The sequence below is a fragment of the Ailuropoda melanoleuca genome, chromosome 17, assembly GCF_002007445.2.
Source record: "Ailuropoda melanoleuca isolate Jingjing chromosome 17, ASM200744v2, whole genome shotgun sequence".
Lineage (NCBI taxonomy): Eukaryota > Metazoa > Chordata > Mammalia > Carnivora > Ursidae > Ailuropoda > Ailuropoda melanoleuca.
The window spans coordinates 6,462,208-6,483,370 of record NC_048234.1 but is presented as its reverse complement, the minus strand read 5'-3'; the positions used below and the strand labels follow the sequence as shown (position 1 = coordinate 6,483,370).

The 21,163-nt window shown below is 47.6% G+C and overlaps 1 protein-coding gene across 1 annotated transcript in view; it reads right to left on the bottom strand.

Moving 5' to 3' along the window:
* DNAH9 (dynein axonemal heavy chain 9) overlaps positions 1-21,163 on the bottom strand; it is a 1,064,222-nt gene that overhangs the window by 123,145 nt on the left and 919,914 nt on the right. The window contains exons 45-47 of the mRNA XM_034647281.1: positions 20,037-20,297; positions 8,124-8,549; positions 1,997-2,116 (exon numbers count right to left, since the gene is read on the bottom strand). Of these exons, the coding sequence (XP_034503172.1) occupies positions 1,997-2,116; positions 8,124-8,549; positions 20,037-20,297 (807 nt within the window). The remainder of the gene's footprint in view (positions 1-1,996; positions 2,117-8,123; positions 8,550-20,036; positions 20,298-21,163) is intronic.

Genomic DNA, 21,163 nt, shown 5'->3' with positions numbered 1-21,163 from the left:
GCCGGGATCACGCCCTGAGCCGAAGGCAGACGCTCAACTGCTGTGCCACCCAGGAGCCCCGAGAGGCCTCCTTTCTATGGATATTGCAGAGTGGGGTCTGTGTTCTGACCCTTCGTCCTTCCTTGAAAGATGGCATCGTAGAATGTCACAGCTGGAAGAGACCTTAAGGATTGGCCAACCCAACCATTCCCTGCCTGTTTTTAGAGGACACAGATACAGACCAGGAAGTTGAAGGATCTTGCCTGAACCTCTAGGTCGGTAGAGACAGGGTTGGCTTCAGACCCTGTACACCCTGCTTGCCTTCCAAGAGGACCGATTCAGAAAATGCTTCAGCCAGGCAAAGAAGGCTCTGCTAAGTTCTGGAAGCCAAACAGAGAACGGAATGGCAGACAGGCCAGCTAGGAGGTCTGGAATGCTCCTTGCCCACTGGCAGAGGAGCAGTCTCTAAACTGAACTGTTCAGTTCAAATGATCATCTCAACACGATGCGAAAGCAGGTCCAACGAACAACTACACAGACACACTCGGTGGTAGAGCCTTCCCTCACCAAAGCTCGGCTCGGTTCCATCATTATGTGACTCGTTTCTCCTTGAACGAGAAAAGCTGGCTTCGTTTTACAAACACATGGTGGCTGGAATAAAAGGAAAAAGGTATCGACACCACCTTTCTTCACTGGAGACAAGGGTGCTGTAAAGGCTCTCTATGGAAGAGAAATCACACCCAGAGAACACTCCTTTGCAGGATCTTAGGCTAATTTAGGACAAGAAATAGAAGTCATGGGGGGATTAAAAAAGGCTATGAATTCTTTGACACTTCTTTCATCAAGAGTTGGTGCCTGGGGCACCTGGGTGGCTCAGTTGGTTAAGTGTCCTACTCTTGGTTTCGGCTCAGGTCATGATCTCAGGGTCGTGGGATCAAGCCCCGCATCGGGGTTCCATGCTCAGCACGGAGTCTGCCTGGGATTCTCTCCCTCCCCACTCTGTCTCTCCTCCTGTGTTCTCTTTATCTCTCTAAGATAAATAAATAAAACTAAGAAAGAGTTGTTGCCTATGCTCCCCCTCCCTGAACCAGCAACTGCTTTACCCAACAGAACGCAGTGGAAGGGATACTGTGTTGGCTTTTGGTCCGAGAGACTGGGACCTTCTACTTCCTGTCTCTTAGAACACTTGCTCTTGGGGCCCTGGGTCCCCATGTAAGGTGTCTAAGTACCTACCGGAGAGGACTGAGACTACATGGAGAGAGCTCTGTTCTAGTGGTTCCTGCCGAGGCCGTGTGCCAAACCAGCAGCCTTGGCTGAAGGACGCTCAGTGGCCCCAGCAGGCTCCACCCAGAGCCGCCCAAATTCCTGACCCACAAACTTACAAGAGACAACGAAGTGGTTGTGCGACGTCTCGAAGTTTCGGGCTAGTCTGTTAACTGGCACCCATAAGACAAACACCTGCTGGGACCCTCAGGTTTACTCTCCCAGGGAGGCCAGAGCCTGCGTGTGCACGTGTATGTCTGTGCGTGCATGTGTGAGTGCACGCACACGTGTCTGGGCAAGGTCACGCTCACGGATGCTCAGGGTCAAGAGGCGGCGTTCTTCTCTGCTTCTGGCTCGGTTTCTAATCCTGCTAACACCTTTACCACCAAACATTACAGAGTGGAGAGCTGCAGAGCTGGCCTGGCAAGTGGCTGGCTTTGTCTTATAGGGCTTCCCCTGGTCGACGTGCATATATGCATGGAAGCATGTCATGTGTCCCCCAGCTGATGGATCGAGGGCTCCCATCCCCCCAGCCAGACCACGGTGGGCCGTCACATTCTGCAGGACTCAGACTCTGCATCCCAGCACGTTTTAATATCCACTCCCCCTCCTCCCCCGCCGCATTCCAGCACATCTGAGTATTCCCCCCAAGCTGAAGCGGTGCTAAACTGTGCTCGTCTATTTTGTACCTCGGCGGCACCTGACAAGCTCGGCTAATATAATTATGGCTCAGGCCGCTCGGGCCCACACTTACCAGGCGATTTGCAAGTGAGATGGTACCTGCGGTCACTTCAGCTTCTTGCTGACATTTGAGTTTGTCTGCCGTTGCTTTCTCGAACTTGGCTGTGAGTTTGGCCAGGTTTTCATTAAGGTGCTGTTTAGGAAGGAACACAGGTCTATCAGTCATTCCAGCCTGAGTCACCTCCAGTGGGGCTGAGATAGTCATGTGTAGGTGGTTTTTAGGGTAGGCTCCCTGGGGTGGGGGAGCTGTGGGGGACTGGAGAAGGCAGANTGGGGCACCTGGGTGGCTCAGTTGGTTAAGTGTCCTACTCTTGGTTTCGGCTCAGGTCATGATCTCAGGGTCGTGGGATCAAGCCCCGCATCGGGGTTCCATGCTCAGCACGGAGTCTGCCTGGGATTCTCTCCCTCCCCNTGGCCAGGTTTTCATTAAGGTGCTGTTTAGGAAGGAACACAACAGGTCTATCAGTCGTTCCAGCCTGAGTCACCTCCAGTGGGGCTGAGATAGTCACGTGTAGGTGGTTTTTAGGGGAGGCTCCCTGGGGTGGGGGAGCTGTGGGGGACTGGAGAAGGCAGAGCAGAGAAGAAAAGGTGGGCAAACTAGGGGTGATCTCAGGTGGAGTCCTGGGGGAAGCCCAGGTCGGTCCCGACCCAAGCGATAGGGCTGAGCTTTCCTACCTCGGTCCTTGGTGCGGGACCAAGAGGGGTGATGGACATGGAGGGGGGTGCATAAACTCTGTCTCTCCTTGTGGTGGGGAAAAAAGGGTTGCAGGAGCCTTCCCAAAAATGCCAGTACTGCTATTAGAAGCAAAAGTGCGCCGAAGCCTGGGGTGGCCTGAAAATGGTCAGAAGGATGCTAGGGGTCTTGGGAGGGACGTATGCTGTGTCTACGGCCGCAGGTCTGTGGTTTGGGATTGGGCTGTGTGCAGTCTAAGTCCTCTCCTTGCTTTCAGGTCCTAGGAGGACAGGCAACTTTTGCTAAACCTCATCTATTTTGTCCAATTATCCTGAACTAGAGGAGAATTTTGTAAGAAGCCATGGTTTCCATGTTTTCTAAATTCATCAAGCGCTTAGAATTGAAGTAGGTAGCTTGTGATGCCCCCAGAATACGCATTTGCAAACACGAAGAGATAGAGACACATGGTCGATACCTCCAAATATGTCTCATGTCTATGCAGTAACTGGGATTCGGGGTGCTTTGCGGGCCATCGCCACGTCTCAAGACAGACACATCAAGGGCCAAGTTTGTAGAGCCAAGCAGTTTGAAGAGCAGGTGGTGAGCCACCCGACTGACGATGGCAGACTGGCCACACTCACGAACCTCCTCTTCTTCTAGAGACTTCTCTAAAATAATTATGAAACAACTGAACGCATCATAAATCCTTAACACGGAGCAACTGTGAGGGTCACTGGAGAGTGAGGGATTCCAATCGATTTATGGCAGACTGGACTCACAGAGCTGTGGAAAGTGCCAGAGCAGGGCACAGGAAGCCACAACACAGAGCGGGCCTCGGGTCACCAAAGGGGACGTGCACTGGGGATTTGGAAATGTCAGGTGCGATGCAGGCGGTGCTGAAAGTAAGAGGGTTCATGGGAAGCTGACTGGTCCTCTACCCCCATTTCCACCCACATGCCCAGTGTCCAATGTTACCAGGCATTTCTGTCACCAGCAGGAGATTAATGGTGGCAGAGAGAAGACACCACGTTCTGGCATCGAGGATGCATCTGACATAACTCAACTCATCCTGAAAACATATCCTTGCCTGAAGAGCCATAACCAGCCTTTCAGCACTACTCTTACAAACATGAAAGGGCAAGAAGCCATTTGATGAGGCCTAGATTAAGGCAAACAAGAGGGAAAAAAACCACCTGAGAAAAGAGATAACCTTAGTCACAAAGACCACAGGAAAGCATAAAATCCTTTATGAGTAGTTTCTTAGGAAGATTCAAGATGTTCCATCCATAAAACAAGAAGAGAATGCGAGCAAAAGGAGCAGAGGGCAAAAAACCCCCCCAAAACTAAAAAGTAATAAAACTGTTGCAGGCAGTATTATTCTTGTTAATGTAAAAGAATAATAAATTCAAGGGAAGGGTTAAAAGACGAATTTGAGGAAAGGTAGAAAATATAAGAAAACATAGAATGACTCTGAGGAAACAAAGGACTCATCAGTAGGTCTAACATCAAACAAATACGCGTTCTAGAAAAGAAGATCAAAAAGTCAACAGAAGGGAGATTACCAAAAAAATAATACAAGATAATTTTCCAGAGTTGAGAAAAAGAAGTCTCCATGTGCTGAGTACAATGCATCTAAAAAATGGCAGCAAAGCACATCGATGCAAAGCTTCAGACACCAAGAGTAAAGAAAAAGGGGGGCCTGGGTGGCTCAGTTGGTAAAGCATCTGACTGTTGATATTGGTTCAGGTCATGATTTCATGGTCATGAGTTCAAGCCCCACATCGGGCTCTGCGCTGGGCATGGAGCCTGCTTGGGAGTCTCTTTACCTCTCGCCCTTTGCCCCTCCTTCCACTCGCGCTCTCTCAAGAAAAATGAAAGAATAAAGAAAAAAATGTAAAGACGTTCAGAAAGGTGGAAACACAGTGGCATTGACAAAGGAATGGGGCCCTGACGGCTCATCAGACTTCTCACTAAAGAAAAGGCAAGGCATTCAGTGTTCTAACGGGTTAAAAAAACTTTCATCAGAATTCAGTACTCAGCAAAATTGCCAGGTCAGTTTAAAAATCAAATAAAGGCATTTCCAATTTTCTATTCAGAAAATTTACCTCTTATTTAACATTTCTGAGAAAGTTCTTAAGAGTGAGCTCTAGGAAGCAAGAGAAGAAATCAGGGAAGAAGTCAAGGGCTCCAGAAGTCACTGGAACCAACCCGAGAAAGCAGCGAATGTATTTCCTCTCCAACACTGTTTGGAACTCTGAGTCTGGGACCAAAAAAGGTCTTGGGGGCAAAAATGAAAGTGTAGGGTACTGGATTGCATGGAGGGCTTAAGGGTGATTGAGGCTATGCAAAAGGAACTAATGACAGAGAAAAAACCCACAAAGGCAAGAAGAAACTCCAGGCGGAGGGGGAAAGATTGTATAAAAAAAGGAAAGGAATTAAAAATAGAATTGTTTTAAATAGGAAGCAGAATCGGACCTATAAATACACAGAATAAAGGGGGAGGAGGAAGTGGGGGTGTACAAAATGGGAGAAGGGGAATGGGAGGTCCAGGCTACCCGTGACGGAATGCATCAACCACAGGGATGAAAGGCACAGCACGGGGAATACACAGTCAGTAATACTGTAATAGCACTATGTGGTGACAGGTGGTAGTTACGCTTGTGGTAAGCACAGCAGAACATAGGAACTTGTCACATCACCACGTTGTACGCCTGAAACTCATGTAACATTGTGTGTCAACTATCCTCGAATAAGAAGAATTTTCTTAATCTCCTTTTTGGATCTTTCAATGCTTATGTAAAAAAATAGTGATTTTTTGCGTGTTTTCAGATTTTGTTTATTAGCCCAAACAGCATTTTGTGGATTGTTCCTAGGAAATATAATAAATAACAATTTCCATAAAAAAAAGGAAACGTAATTTTAAGGTACCAGTTAGATCTGCTTATGAAGATTTAGAGACTGCCAAGGGAATTTACTGATTTTTCAGCTTTCTGAATCAGTCAGTGACCAGAGCACAGGACACTTCCTTTTGGTTGCAGAACCGAGCGGAGATATTTTGCATCTCTTTGACTCAGAAGCAAAAGTTAACAATCAGTAGTGGTAACAGGAGGTGGGCGGTGGGAGGTTGGGGTAAGAGCTGAAGGAGCAGGTCATAACTTTCTCTTGAAAACAGAAGGTTCCAAGGAAGCGGACTCTATATGCCAGGGCAAGAAATACGCATTACTTCAACCGAAATTAGTTGTCATGATGGCATCGAGAAGACATGTGGATGAACATCTTAGAGCTTCCTCTGGCGGAGTACCTACCTGCCTACCTAAGGTATAAAGAAAACAGTGACGTCAGCACACTACAGGGACAGGAGCCAGACACTCAGACAAGCTGGGGCCAGGAAGACGAGGGAACTGGTCCGAGGAAGCTGGCGTTGGAAAACACAGGCATTGGTGGAAACCCATGACAGAACTGGGTTGGATGGGAAGGCGCTACTCAACTCTAGGATCGGTTCATGATATCTGGGAATCTTCTGATGACTCTAGGACTGGCCAGCAATCAGATTTTTATGAAAACCTGTTGACTTAAATGCTGGCAGTTAACAAAATCGTTTACAAAGACTGAGCACGGACCAAAGGAAACACATAGAAGCTACCAGTATGAAGGCTCTGAGTGGCTTGACCAGTCCTTTGATGCCTTTGTTTCTCATCACATGCCTTTCTCTGATGTTTTATTTACGTGTCAGTATATGCTCCGTGAAAATGCCTTGTTTTTATTACCATTCTTTTTATAAATAGTAACATTAATATATGCTATCTTTATAGAAAAAAGGAAAATACCTAATACGCAAAACCCATCCAAAATACACCGNAAAACCCATCCAAAATACACTGCCTAGATGTAACTGGCACTATCCATGTTTTTATGTATTTGATAATCTGGAAATACACTTAAAAAAAAAAACACTTTATCTTGGATATAATATTCTTTACTTGGGATTATCCTAAAACCCTAAAAAATAAGGCTTGGGGACCGGAGGAAGTTGGCAATGTCCTCAGTGTCACAGAGGGAAGGATTTCCTTGCCCAGGATGGGCCTCATGTCAGGGATGGGTATCAGCCTGTGTCCTCTGTCGTTAGTGGGGGAGTGTCCGAACTCTTGGGATGCTGATAGGCACGTGGATAAGCAAAGGATGGAGAGGAGGTTGTTAAAAGAATACATTTTTTGAAAACAAAAATATTTTGGCAGAAAAGAAGTGTCTTCCTAAGGTAACCAAGTCTTTGAAAGATACGCTTGCTGGCTTTCACAGTTCGAGTGGGCCCATCATGTGAATGTTGGCTAGTGAATAGGTATAAACATTTTGAAAACATTCCCTTTGCACCAAATGTTCCTTTAGCTAAAATAACTTGAGTAAAAAAAAAAAAACAAAACTTTGAAAATGCAGTTCTTAAAACACTTTTTTGGGAGTGACTGTAGAGCACGACAGCTATCAGGAGGCCTTTGCCCTTGAAAATCAGCCATGGGGACGTGACGTGACGGGGTTCTGCCCTGGGTGTTCCTTGAAGAGGCCACTGTTCAGGTGATCATCACCTGTTTGAAGTACACAGGCCCCTGAACATCTGGATTTATAAAGCCAACGCCCTGAGAGATTAGCTGCTTTGCCCAAGTTTCTTTTCTTGAGAGAGGGATCGGTGGAAGAGTCTTTGAGCTAGTGCCTTCAGCCACAGAATTTAATCTGGTAATCAATAATACACCCGTGTCACATGAAGCAGGTGGCATGTCTGCCATCTCTCTTCTCATCATCTGTAAAGCCCTTTCTACCATCACGACCGATTTGCTGCAAGGGTCTTATTTGCCTGGAATGCGTGAGCAGAAAGGAAAGATCCAGGAAGAGTTTTGGATTGACCGTGACCACAGCTGTGACCGATCACCAGAGCTGGCGCCTGTGTGTGAGAGCACGGGGAGCGGGAGGAGGAGGACGGAGGTTGTATGCATTTTAAAGGCAAAGGTGAGGATCAAGGGGGACTCTCTCTCAACCAGGTATAAATCCACGATCACCCCACCCCGCCCCCACCCCGGGAGAGAGGCAGATCTCATCAAAACATCACCGAGAGGTTAATAAAAGCTAATGACCCTCACCGTTTTACATTTATGGTCAAGGGACCACCCCCCAAGCCACAATGTACTACTTGCTTCTAGAAGCTTCCATAGAACAGTGCAGATCATGTAAAACCAACGGTCGGCCGGATCTGTCTCGCACGGACTGCGGAGTATTTGAGAAAGAGCGAAAGGGGCCTCAACTGAAAAGTCTGGAGCTTTGATTCCACTTTGGTTTTCCTGCCTCTTTTTAAAAATCGGGACACTTGGGCGCTGGGATGTGGGGGCATGTGTCATTGGCACCGAAGGCTGCCCGGCGGGGTGGGGGGTGGGGGGGCCCCAGCCTCACTTACTGTNGGTGGGGGGGCCCCAGCCTCACTTACTGTGATTTTGGCTTTTATGGCCGCCAGCTTCTCCTGGGCGGCCGTGAGGTCCGAGGTGGCTCTGCTCAACGCCTGGCGCTTGGGCTCCACCTCGCAAAAGACCTCGTAGAACCGCACGATGTTGATGACCCAGGAGCAGAGGCCAGCGGCCGCGTACGACTTGGTGGCCACGAACTCGGGGTTGAACTCCGGGTCCTGCAGGTACGGCCTGATGGCCTTGAGGCAGCTCTCGGGAATGTTCTCCTTGTCGAAGTTGATGAGGGAGTCCAGGAAACCGTCCACTTTGGCCATGGTGACCTTGGCGGCCTTCCAGCTCCGGTCCTTGGGCACCCTGCCCCCGGGGGCCGTGAGGGTCATGACCGCGGCGCTGACGTTGCTGACAGCCGGAGGCGGGGCCCCGAACGACTTCAGCTCGGTCAGGTTGGTCTGCGGAGAGAGGAGGAGGTGGGTAGGGAAAGACGAAAGGGCTTCCTTTGTCCTCGGCCGCTAATGGACTTGGGCTCCAGGATGATCATTCCGAAAGGGCTGCTTTGAAGCCCGCGGAGCCCCTCTGAATTCTAAATGTCATGATTCATCCGAAGGAAGCCAGAGCTACTCCCCAGTGGCTTCGGTCTCCCCCCGAATGGCCAGCCGAGACTCAGCTGTTTGTTCAGTTCTTTAACCGACTCACGGCCCATTAGAAACACAATTATTTCACATTCAACAGAAAAATAGAAGGACACCAATAGAAAAATACGCCGAAATAGGCAGCAGGCTATGAATAAAAGATAAGGTTATTATAAATTAATTTCCCATCTTGGATTGAAGAGACTAGCCCTGCAACCCAACAAATTTTGTTTTTCTTTAATTAAACTGCTTTGTTCCATGAGCTTAATTCTAACTACACTCGACTGTCCTGATAGCAAAGTGACATTTTCCGCCAGGAAATAATGCAGACCGAAAGCCAGGCGTGGTCACTGCCCCTGCTTAGACGTGGGGTCGTCCTCTGCTCCAAGCGTCACTCGCACCAGCAAGATACGACTGAACGGCCTTGGCAAGTCACTTCGACTCTCCGGGCCTCTGTGTGTCCATCTATAAACTGGGAGCAGGGGGACGCACTCATCCGGCAGCAAACCTTTGTCTTAAATGCGTGTGAAATTGACTTAAGGTCTGTGGCGACCATCCGTGAGAAGCCTCTGACCTCAAAAGCACTTGTTTTGGGGGGGCTGATTTTGGAAGTGGGGGAAAAGTCTTGATTTCAAAGATGTGCTCCGAGAGGGCCTGGAAATCTACAAATGGGACGGGGCGGGGATTACTTCTCGCATCTAATGGAAGCACCTGGGAAGAAGCTCCTTGCTTCTCAAACTGTTTTCACACTTGGTCATGAAAACTCACCAGAGGGGATGGAAGGACAGCATACATGTGGGGGGGGGTGGCCTCCCCTGGGGCAGAGGAGGCAGAGTCAGAAAAGAAACAAAACCCCGCGATTTTAAACCCGGTAAGTTCAGCATGCTCAACGTCCTGAATTAAGAAAATATAAAAACGTACAGAGATGAGACGGCATTCCACAGCCCCCAGATACGTCGCTGTTAATATTTCTACGTAATTCCTTCCAGTCTTTTCTATATTCCTCTCTCTCGGTAAATTACTCACAGCCCCTCTGGTAGTAGTGACAGAAGACCCAGAGCAAGTACGAAGGGGACTTTCGCTCAAGTGTCTGAAGGCGATGAGCTGGGAGCTGGCTGTAAGGACGAGGGGACCTGTGTTTTGGGCATCTACGGGCTTTCCAGACCTTCTCTCGTTTCTGCTTCTCCCTGCACACGCTTCTGTTTTGCAGAGCAGTTTCCTCGTGTGGAAGGCACACGACCTACCCCTCTGCCCTCCCCTTGTGCCACCGTCTCCGTCTGTCACTAAGCTCTCACCACGGTCACCTCCTTCCAGCTCACTGATTGCCAAGCTCGTCCCCACCTCAGGACCCCTGCCTGGAACCGTTCCTGCTAAGCCCTTTGCATGGCTCATCCCTTCTCATCCGTCAAGATCCCAGTTCAGAATTCAGACACTGCCCACTCAGAAAGACTTTCTTGTCAGCTTCCCCTTCTCATCTTTTCCTATCAGCACCCTGATGATCTGCAGAGAACTCAGGGCCATCAGAAATCACCACCACTTTTTTCCTTATTGAATCTGCATATCCCTCTCCTTCATGAGTAGGGACCTCATCCGTGTTGCTAGTCACTGTCACCCTAGTGCCTCCAACGGAAACTGGCATGCAAATGCTCATCAACACGGGAGTCCAGCAATCCCCCAGAACGAATGGGGGTCGGCAGCTCAAGGTCACGGCCATGGTTTTGCAACCAGAAGAGGAGGAGACTTTTTCTCCAATGCAAGTGGAAATAAACATGTCCTGGGAGGGGGTGCCCGGGTGGCTCAGTTGATTAAATGGCCAACCCTTGGTTGAGGCTCAGGTCATGATCTCAGGGTCCTGGGACTGAGCCCTGCATTGGGCTCCACGCTCAGTGGGGAGGCTGCTTGAGATTCTCTCTCTCCCTCTTCCTCTGCACCTCCCCTTGCTTGCATGCTCACTCTAAATCAATCAATCAACCAACCAACCAACCAACCAATCAATCTTTAAAAAATGTCCCGGGAAATAATCTTTAGTTAGGTGGGGCTCCTATAGCCAATTCATGGCAGGGCGGGCTGAGAGGGTTCTGCCAAGAGGAACACAGGATGGAAGACACAGTTCTCAGAAGGCAGACAGGATTCTGAGCGAGGCAACAGCAGGGATGCTTGGTTTTTCCACCCCACTCCTGCCATGAGGCTCTTGCTCTCCCTGCTGCCTTGACCTTGACTGCTCTTCCCAGCTGTCTGCCTGACGAATTCGCTCTTCTCCAAGCTTTTACTCAAATTTCTCCTTCTCTGATGAGTGGGATTGGGAGGGTCGTGGAGGTGGGGGAGGAGAGCTGGTCAGGATCAGAGCTCCAGGGGGCAGTTTGATTTCATTCTAACGTCGTGGGGAAGCCCCTGGAGGGTTCTGGGCAGGGAGTGAAATGATGTGGTTTTGCTCTGAGAGCTTCTTGGGGCTGGCCCCACTGCGGCAGGGCGGGCTGCACAGTTGTTCAGGTAGGAGACTGAGCCAGCCCGGGGCCGGGACTCTCAACAGTGGAGATGGTGACAGGTGACTGGGTTTGGGACACACATTGGAGCTAGCGTAGGCAGCAGCTTTAAAAAGAGGCATGAGAGGACATCGCTCGTTGCTCTTCTCGAATAGAATTTTTAAAGTCGGTATACCATCGGGTGGATGGACCACAAGTGATGTCAAGCATTCAATTTCTGGAAACCTTTCCACAACTTCGCCGTACGGACAATGCTTTGTGGCACATTCTTCTACACAGATCTTTCTGAAAAGCTTAGATTAGATCTTTAGGCGTGGATCTGGCAGGTCAAAGAGCAGGGCACATGTTTTAAGTGTTCTCTGTACATGCTATCAGCTGCCCCAGAAATTCCAATTCCCGTTCTCAGTGTTTGAGAAAGTTTACGTTGGCTCCCATTCAGCACTGGTCACGCTATAAGAAAACAAAAATTTTTTTTTCAATTTGACAGGCTGAAAATGGGATAACATTGGTTTAATTCATGTATGTGCATATACACATGTTCTAGTGATATTAAGCATTTTTTCCTCCATGTTTTTAAGCAATTTGAGGTTCTTATTTTGTGAATGGTNTTGGTCACGCTATAAGAAAAAAAAATTTTTTTTCAATTTGACAGGCTGAAAATGGGATAACATTGGTTTAATTCATGTATGTGCATATACATATGTTCTAGTGATATTAAGCATTTTTTCCTCCATGTTTTTAAGCAATTTGAGGTTCTTATTTTGTGAATGGTTGGGTATTGACATTTGCCTCCATTTCTACGGGGCTGTTTATCTTTTTGTTTATTTTTTTTTTTAAAGATTTTATTTATTTATTTGACAGAGATAGAGACAGCCAGCGAGAGAGGGAACACAAGCAGGGGGAGTGGGAGAGGAAGAAGCAGGCTCACAGCGGAGGAGCCTGATGTGGGGCTCGATCCCGGAACGCCAGGATCACGCCCTGAGCTGAGCAGACGCTTAACCGCTGTGCCACCCAGGCGCCCCTATCTTTTTATTTTTGATTACTGTATTAGTTAGCATCCCCGCAGGCCAAAAAGATGATACCACGTACTGGCTAATTTGAGGGGAACTAACAGAAGGAACTACTTGTAAAGAGACAGTGCCCTACCCTGGGCTGGTAGCAGCTGGGCTGGGTGGGGCCGGGGTGCTTCTGTTTCTATCCCTGGAAGCTGTGGTTGGAAGAACGGGGTGAGAGAGAAGAGAGGGAAAGAGAGGAAGTGGGAGAGGGACGGGGAGAGAGAGGAAGGGAAAGGGAAGGATGGAGAGGGAGGAGAAAGGGAGGGCAAGGGAGTGCGAGGGAGGGTGTCTGATACCACCCAAGCCAGCCTCCCAGGTCACGGAGAAAACAAAATGGGGAAGGGCCAGGAGTCAGTGGGAGGGGAGACAAATGGTGGATTTCCAGACCCATTTTTAAGAGTGCTTACATACTAAGGAAATTAACTCCTTTCTTTCTAAATTAAAAAAATCCTGTTTATGATATTCTGTGGTATACAGAAATTTAATTATTATTTAGCCAAATTTAATCATCCTTTTCCAGACGATATCATGATATCACCCTATGTTTTTCTGCTTAGAAGCATCTTTCACATATATTAAAATTGATCTGAATTTATAATTTTTCTAGTTCTTTCATTGTTCCATTTCTTTCTTATTGTTAACTGTTTTACAAGGTAACACTGTTTTGTCCTTTTATTAAAAGAATATTTATTATGAAATATTTAGCAAAGATAACGGTGAAAGTAGGAATCACTCCTAATTTTACCACCCAGAGATAAACGTGAGTTATATATATAAACCTATGTCATATATATACACACACGTCGTAAGTATACACATCTATGTATCTTACGCACACTCCTGTATGTCAGATATGTACATGCGTGTCACATATACACACATCATAGACATGCATATATCACGTATACAAACTTACACGTCCCACATACACATAGCACGTTTATACACACGCATTGTATATATACACACATGACATAGAGACTAACAGACACAGAAAAGATAATGAGTGTATATATATATATATGAATATGAATATATAGGAAAGAATATGTATCTGGCTTATTCGTGTATACACACACACACACACACACACACAAATTATACACATATCAATAGCTGTTTATACTATTTTTTGAATCTGATTTTCACTGAAAATTATACCTGAGATTTTCAATGGCATTATTTCTGTAAAACATGGGTTTAACTAAAGCATGCAGTTTTCTCTCATTTAGATGAGCCACAATTTTTTTTTGCCCACTCCATACTGCTGGACTTTTAGGTCATTGAATCTTTTACGGTGGCTTAAACGAAATGAACTTTTAAAGACGTTAGACACAAGTCAACCACAAATCAAACTGGAGGTAAATTATTGATTTACATCTGACTTTTAAGTTATTTGAGGAGAGGGGACGTCCTTGTGATACTGACTCTTCCCATACTTAGACTTGGTGTGTATATATATTTGTCTAGTCATACCTTATTTTATGTTCTTCAACAAAGATGTACAGTTTTCTTCACAATGTTTCAACACATTTATATTCGCTTATTTGTATCTTGTGCTTTGACTGCTAATTTAAAATATATTTTCCAACTGGCTTCTGCTGATTTTAAGAAAGCTATAAATTTTTGTAAATTATTTTGTCATGGGCCCTTAACTCTTCCCTTTTATTCTTACTTTTTTTATAACAGGTATTTTATAACATTTACATGACGACTATTTTTCAGTTATTATTGCATCAGCTAGAAATTCTAGGACAACTTTTGTTTTTTTTATAACGGTGACAGGGATCATGATTATGCCTTTTCTGTCTTAATGGGAATGGCTTTCATGTTCTACCCTTGGGTAGGACGTTTTGTCCTTGGGTTGGGATGGATTGCCATCTGTTAGCTAAATATCCAAATAGCCTCGTATTCCCATTTTACCGAGCGTTTTAATAAGGAACGGATGTTGAATTGTGTTAAGTCCCATTTCGACATCTCCCCAAATGCTGATGAAGGCTGTCATCTTCGATCTAGGGTTGGGGATGGTTCCATGAATAATCCTACCTAGGGAAAGCTCGCCAGTGGGTGGCATGGTAAATCTGATTTACTGGTATTTATACAGGTGTCTTACACCCCTGTTCATAAGGCACATTCATCTGAGGTTTTATTTTCTCGTGCTATCTCTACCACTTATAGTACCAGGCTTATCACCTAACTTGGAAACTCTAGAATTTTCCAAAGTATTTGATTATAAAACCTGCTTTTTATATTACTTGCTAATATTAAAAGTCAAATGACAGGGAGGAAAAAAAAATTACAATATATATGCACACCAAGAGATTAATAATAAACATTTATAACAGAAAAACTATGATTTAGTAAGAAAAAGGGAAACTCTCTTACAAGAAAATGGACAAAAGAAATCTAAATATTCAAAAAGATACCCAAGCCTCATTATAATGACACCATCTATGATTTGAAAAAAAATGAAAAATTTTTCACTCTTTTATTTGGAAAAGTTAAAGTGAGTGAAAATGTCTAAGACTGGCAAGGATGTAGGGAAAGCAATATTCACAATTATAGACAAAAACAACCATTTTGGACAGATACCGGCCATTATTTATTAAAACAAAAAGCATATTGTTTTCTCTAAAACAATAAATCTTTTAAAAAAAGGGAGGGTGCCTGGGTGGCTCAGTCACTTAAGTGTCTGACTCTTGATTTCAGCTCAGGTCGTAGGATTGAGCTCTGAGTGGGCCTCCGTGCTCAGTGGGGAATCTGCTTGAGAATCTCTCTGTCCCCCTGCCCCTCCCCCACACCTGCGTGAGTACCCTCTAATAAATAAATAAGTCTTTTTTTCTTTGAAAGAGCATATTGTTGATATGAGCTTCCTATTGCTTCTGTAACAAATTAACACAAAGTTAGGGACTTAAAACAGCATGGCTGTATTAGCTCACAGCTGTGGAGGTCAGAAGACCTCAAGTCAAGGTGTGGGTAGGGCTGGCTCCTCCTGGAGGCTGTAGGAGAGGGGCTGTGCCTCTTCCAGCTTCTAGAGGTTGACCTCATTCCTTGGCTTGCGTCCCCACATCACATCCCCTTCCCCCTATGCTGCTTCCCTCATCACATTGCATTTGGGGCCCACCTGGATAATCTCCCCACCTCAAGACCCTTAACTCAATCAGGCCTACTAAGTCACTTTCGCCATATGGAGCAAAATTCTCAGGTTCCAGAGATTAGGATATGAGTATCTTTGGGGGGGGGGAGCAGGGGGAGGAGGCATTATTTAAGCCTGCCATGTTGTTCTACCAAACAATTATACTTCTTATTGGCCCAGAGAAATAGTTGCACATGGGATAAGTATCTATGTACAGGGATATTTATAATGGGGGAAAAAAGAAGGAAACACTCAACAGTGGATAAATAGCTAAAAGAAACCAGGGTATAATTATAGTACAGAATCCTATGAAGCATTAAGGTTTCAGTGTATGTACTGGCATGAAGTGGTCATATTTCACGAGGGAACGTAATTGGCATTTTCCATTTATATTTAAAATATGACATATTTTATATGTGCATTTATACAACTATAAATGCATAGAAAAATAGCTCGAATGGATATGCCCCAGATTATTACAGGATTTCTCTTGGGACAGAAATGGGGCTGGAGTGGAGAAGAGGGTGACTATATCCTACCCCATGTATTCTACACTATTTGAATCATTTTTTAAAAAAGATTTTATTTATTTATTTAATTTTACAGAGAGAGAGAGAGTGAGTGGGGGGAGGAGCGGAGAGAGAGGGAGAGACTCTCAAGCAGACTCTGTGTTGAGCATGGAGCATGATGTGGGGCTCCATCCCAGGACCCTGAGATCATGACCTTGAGCTGAAACCAAGAGTCAGACGCCTAACTGACTGAGCCATCCTGGTGCCATTTTTAATAATGAAAATGCCATTATATGTTACTTGTATAATAAAAAAAAAAATAAGTTCACTGTAAAAAATGCACAGGGACCAGACAGAAAATTCTAGGTAGCTTTGTAGGGGGGGAAAAGGCCATGAAATTACAAACAAAAGCATTCCTCCACTAAGGCAGGAAAAGTTACACGGGCTTTATTTCAGTTTGGCTATAAAAGTGAAATAAAACTGCCAAAGCAGAGACGCAAAACGTGCAGAGACTTACTACCAGGCTCTGATTTACAGGTGTTCTTTATGCATTAACTACAGATTTATTGTTAAGTTTGAAAATGATGAGAAAACAGGGAAGTGGGCATGAAACACCAGAGTTCTGGGAGCATGGAGGGTTTTAGGGTACTCCTGGGGGCCGTGGGTGCACAGAGTAGTGATGCCCTCATCACACGTGGTACAGGCTGATCCATTTCACGTCACCAGCGGGGTGGCGGGGGGTGGGGGTGGGATCATGACCTGAGCCAAAATCAAGAGTCGGATGCTTAACTGACTGAGCCACCCAGGAGCCCCTTATTTTTCATTTTAGATGTTAGCAAGTGACTTCCTACTTAAAGGGTGAAGATTTAGCTATTTTTACTGCCCTCCTTTCCCTCCTAATTATTATGGTTGTATCAAGTTTTTAGTTAATGTTCAGTTATGATTATGACATGATTATAAATATTGTTCACCTTGGGTTGTATTTTCTTTCTTGTATATCCAGAGATTTTTTTTTATGAAATTAATAAGTGCTTTTATTACTGGTTTCCTGCAGAAGTAATTTATGGGCAAACACCTGACAGAGGGAACCAGGGTGGGGTGGGTTCTTGGGGGAAGAGGACTTCCCATAGAGATGATTGCTTGTTCAGAGGCCCTGGGGTGGGATTGCGTGGGGGTGTCTGGGACACAGCAAGGCCAGTGTGGGGGGTCAGAGTGACGAGAGGAAGACCAGTTATGGGTGTAGCAGAGGAGGGCAACAATGGTAGTCTTGTGGGCCACTGTGGATTTAATCTGAGTATGACGGAAGCCAATGGAAGATTCTGAACAGAGGGATGATGTGGTCAAACTGCTGTTTTCAAAAAGATTACTCAGCACCTGGGTGGCTCGGTTGGTTAAGCCTCTGACTTTTGATTTTGGTGCAGGTCCTGATCTCAGGGTCATGGGATCGAGTCCTGCGTCAGGCTCTGTGCTCAGTGTGAGTCAGCTTCTCTCTCTCCCCCTGCTTCTCCCCCTGCTTATGCTCTCTCTCTCCCTCTCAAATAAATAAAGAAAATCTTAAAAAAAAAAAAAGAGATTACTTAGGTGGGTGGCTACAATCTGTAAGCTACTTTTCATACATTATCTCACTTTATCTTTGTGACCACCTAACAGGGACTGTGTCACTCTTACCTCCCTTGCACAGGTGGGGCAACAGGCTGAGAGGAGAAAGAATCACACCCAGAGCCACATCCGGTGAACGGCACAGCCAGTATTCAAACTCCACTCCCTTTGGGAAATATCACCCCTGTGTCAAAAGGTCTTAGGAAAGGCATTTGATTTATGAGCAAGACACGTTCAGCGAACACATCACGTGCGTCCGTCAATGCAGTCGTCTCGTGGTTCGTGCTGGGGAATCAGAAAAGGGCGCGATGGATCTAGAAGGGTAAGTCTGAGCCTGAAATACGGGTGGGATGGGAGCGAGGGTGGGGGGCAGCGGGGAGGGGCAGAGGCTCATCAGAGGCCCAGAGACGGAAGCAGGTGCCACTGTGAGGGGCCACAAGAAGCTACCAGGTTCAGGCGGAGAAGGGGGGGCGTAACAGCCCCTCCAATTCCTGGACCCCCACGGTACCCGGGTTCCCAGTATAGACTCTGGTGTTTTCTCCTGCTATAGGGTGGGGGTCTGTTTAGGGCCTTCGAGGCCCTCAGTGCCTTAACCTTTAGGGCCTAAAAAATAAAAAATCCTAGAATGCATAATCCTAGAAACCTTCAGAAAAAGTCCTAGAATGCACTCATCTCTCAAATCACAATTTACACCTAAGTCTATGTTACAGGATTCTACCGCGTTCCTAATTCCGTTCTAGATGTGCTTAGGCCCGAAACCGCTAGATGCCACCTTCCAAAGTGGGGTGGGAGATGGAGGTTCTGGAAGGCAGGTGTCTGTCTCTCCAGTACCTCCCTGCCCCGAGGCTGTCACAGCATCAGGAAGGTGGAGAGGAAGCGAGAAAGTTTCGTGAGACTTTGGCTGCTGAGTCCCGCCTGCCCTGCCTCTCAGGGGGCATGTGGGGCGTAGTCTGCGTGGCCCAGTGGATCGGGGTCTAACTCAAACCTCGGAAATCTGGAATGTGTGAGAACAGCTGCCTCGCCCCCGCCCCCAGCCATGGAGCGAGGGAGAGGGTGCTGCAGGGGTGGGGTGCCGACGCTCTCGGGGCGCGTTTGGGGAAAGGAGAAGCAGGTGCCCCCCGTGGACAGAGATGAGCTGCTTGTTCAGCAGAGCCAAGGCAGGCGGCCTTAGACCTTGGCCCAGCCGACCCTGTGAAGGACAGAGAAAGCACCCTGCAGGGGAGAGACCCCGAGGACGGGGGTGGGGGAGGGTCTCCACGTGAGCATCCCAACAGAGGGTCAGCTTTCCGGTCCCCCTCTGACACCTGCTCCCCACCAGCGGATCTGCCTGCCCCTTCTCTTCCTTTCTGCCCCTGCCCCTCAGGGGCGTGATCCAAACGGGAAAGCAGCTTAATGGTGAAAAAGGAAAGGAAGGAGTCCTTCTTCCTAACCAGCACCCCTCCAGGACACACAGACATGGGGCACATGCCCAGGGAACCCAAATAAAAGTACCTGAGGAATACATCGCAGAAGTCACGCTTGGCCTACCGAGTGGTTACCTATAGGAGTCGAACTTGATGGACACACAGTTATGTGTTGTTGACATTTGAATATTTGCGAATTTGGATTACCTAGGTTTTTTTTTTTTTTTCATATTTTGGAGCCAACATGTGTTTTCGTCTCCTATCTTCAGTATTTTCCCAGGGCTTTATTTTATTTTATTTATTTATTTTTTAAAGATTTTATTTATTTATTTGAGAGAGAGAGAGACAGCCAGCGAGAGAGGGAACACAAGCAGGGGGAGTGGGAGAGGAAGAAGCAGGCTCATAGCGGAGAAGCCCCATGTGGGGCTCAATCCCAGAATGCCGGGACCACGCCCTGAGCCGAAGGCAGATGCTTAACGTCTGCGCCACCCAGACGCCCCTTCCCAGGGCTTTATAAGGCTCGTGTGTCCTGCTGTACGTAACGGGTAAAATGACCGTGGGAGACACAGCTAGGAGGTCTCTGGACTTGGATTCTGAGGGTGTGAGATTAAGTCTGGCTCTAATATTGAGGGACTCTGGGCAAGGCAGTCCTCCTCTCAGGGTCCTGGCTCTGTCATCCGTGGTGGGGGCTCCGACTGGTCGGCACGTCCTGTAACGATTGGTTCTAAGACTCACATCCCTGGGATTTTGTGGGTAGTTGGCGGAGCCTGGTATGTCATACATTTAAATGAATGTTTGTGGGGCGCCTGGGTGGCTCAGGTGGTGAAGCGTCTGCCTTCGACTCAGGTCATGATCTCAGGGTCCTGGGATCGAGTCCCGCGTCGGGATCCCTGCTTCTCCCTCTCCCTCTGTCCTTCCCACCCCGCCACTCACGCGCTCTCTCTCAAGTGAATAAAGAAAAATCCTTAAAAAAAAAATAAATGAATGTTTGCTTAATGACTAAACCAGGGACAGCTGGATCCCGCCCTAAGCCCTCCAACTTTGCCCTTGGATCCCTTGGGGACACCAGGGTACCGCGCAGTCTGGGTCCCCGGGAGACGTAAGCACAGGTGACCCTCCTACCTTATTGAGGGTGTTCAGCGCCTCCTGGGCAGCCGCAAGCGCCGGCTCCGCCTTGGCCAGGTCCTCCTCACAGTCCTTCTGCTTCTGCTTTACCTCGAGCATGATGACGGCCACCCTCCGCTCCTCCTCGTCGGCCACAGCCTTCTCCCTGCTCACCTTGCCCGTCTCTATGCCGACCACCTGAATCAGCCCGTCCGCGTCCGCATTTTTCTGCCTCAGCTCCCCCTCCTGGGCGGCCAGCTTGGCTTTCAGGCCATCCACCTGCAGCAGAAAGCCCGGGGCTTAGCGGGGGCAGCGGGACTCTGGACGGAGGGGCCCCGGGGATCTGACCCTGCAGGGAAAAATGCCAACTCCCGGTGAGAAGGAAGGTGCAAAGCCGCATTCTCCTCCGGGGCCAAGCGCCCTGACCCGGAGAGGAGAGGGACCCTGGACCCCCTCTTCCTCCTCCCTCCACAGTAAAGGGGGTGGAAGATTCTAAGCAACACATGCCCTGACCTTTCTTTGTCCGTGATGCCCGCGTGACCCAGGCTGCTTCTCACGGACGTCGGTGCCCGTATCTCATAAAACCCTGTGTGCCTCACATAATACTCCCCACACAGTAGGGGCGCCTGGGGGGCTCAGTCGGTGAAGCGTCTGCCCTCGGCTCAGGTCATGATCCCGGGGTCCTGGGATCGAGGCCCGCATTGGGCTCTTTGCTCAGTGGGGAGCCTGCTTCTCCCACTGCCTGCCGCTCCCCCTGCTTGTGCTGTCTCTCTGACAAATAAATACCATTTTTTAAAAAAAAAGTACTTCCCACACAGGTGGGCATGTCCTAAAAATCAGGCCGTATTTAATGGAAACTGGCCAATGTGAGGTATGCCAAGAATTCAGCAAGCGATAAAAAGTATCTATTACGCACCCGGAGAGACTGAATGCGGGGCCAGACCGTGGCCAGACCCTATATCAAGGCTGAACTCTGACCCACAACCATAACCCTCCTGGGGCCCAGGAGACCGGCCCGTTACCCACCATCCCTAGGTCAGGAAGGCAGCCTGCTGTCTGTAAGTCAGACCTGTAGGAAGTCAGGCTCCCGTCTCCGTAACAACCCAGGAAGACAGAAAGTAACCTCAGTAGCACTTGGTCCCCAG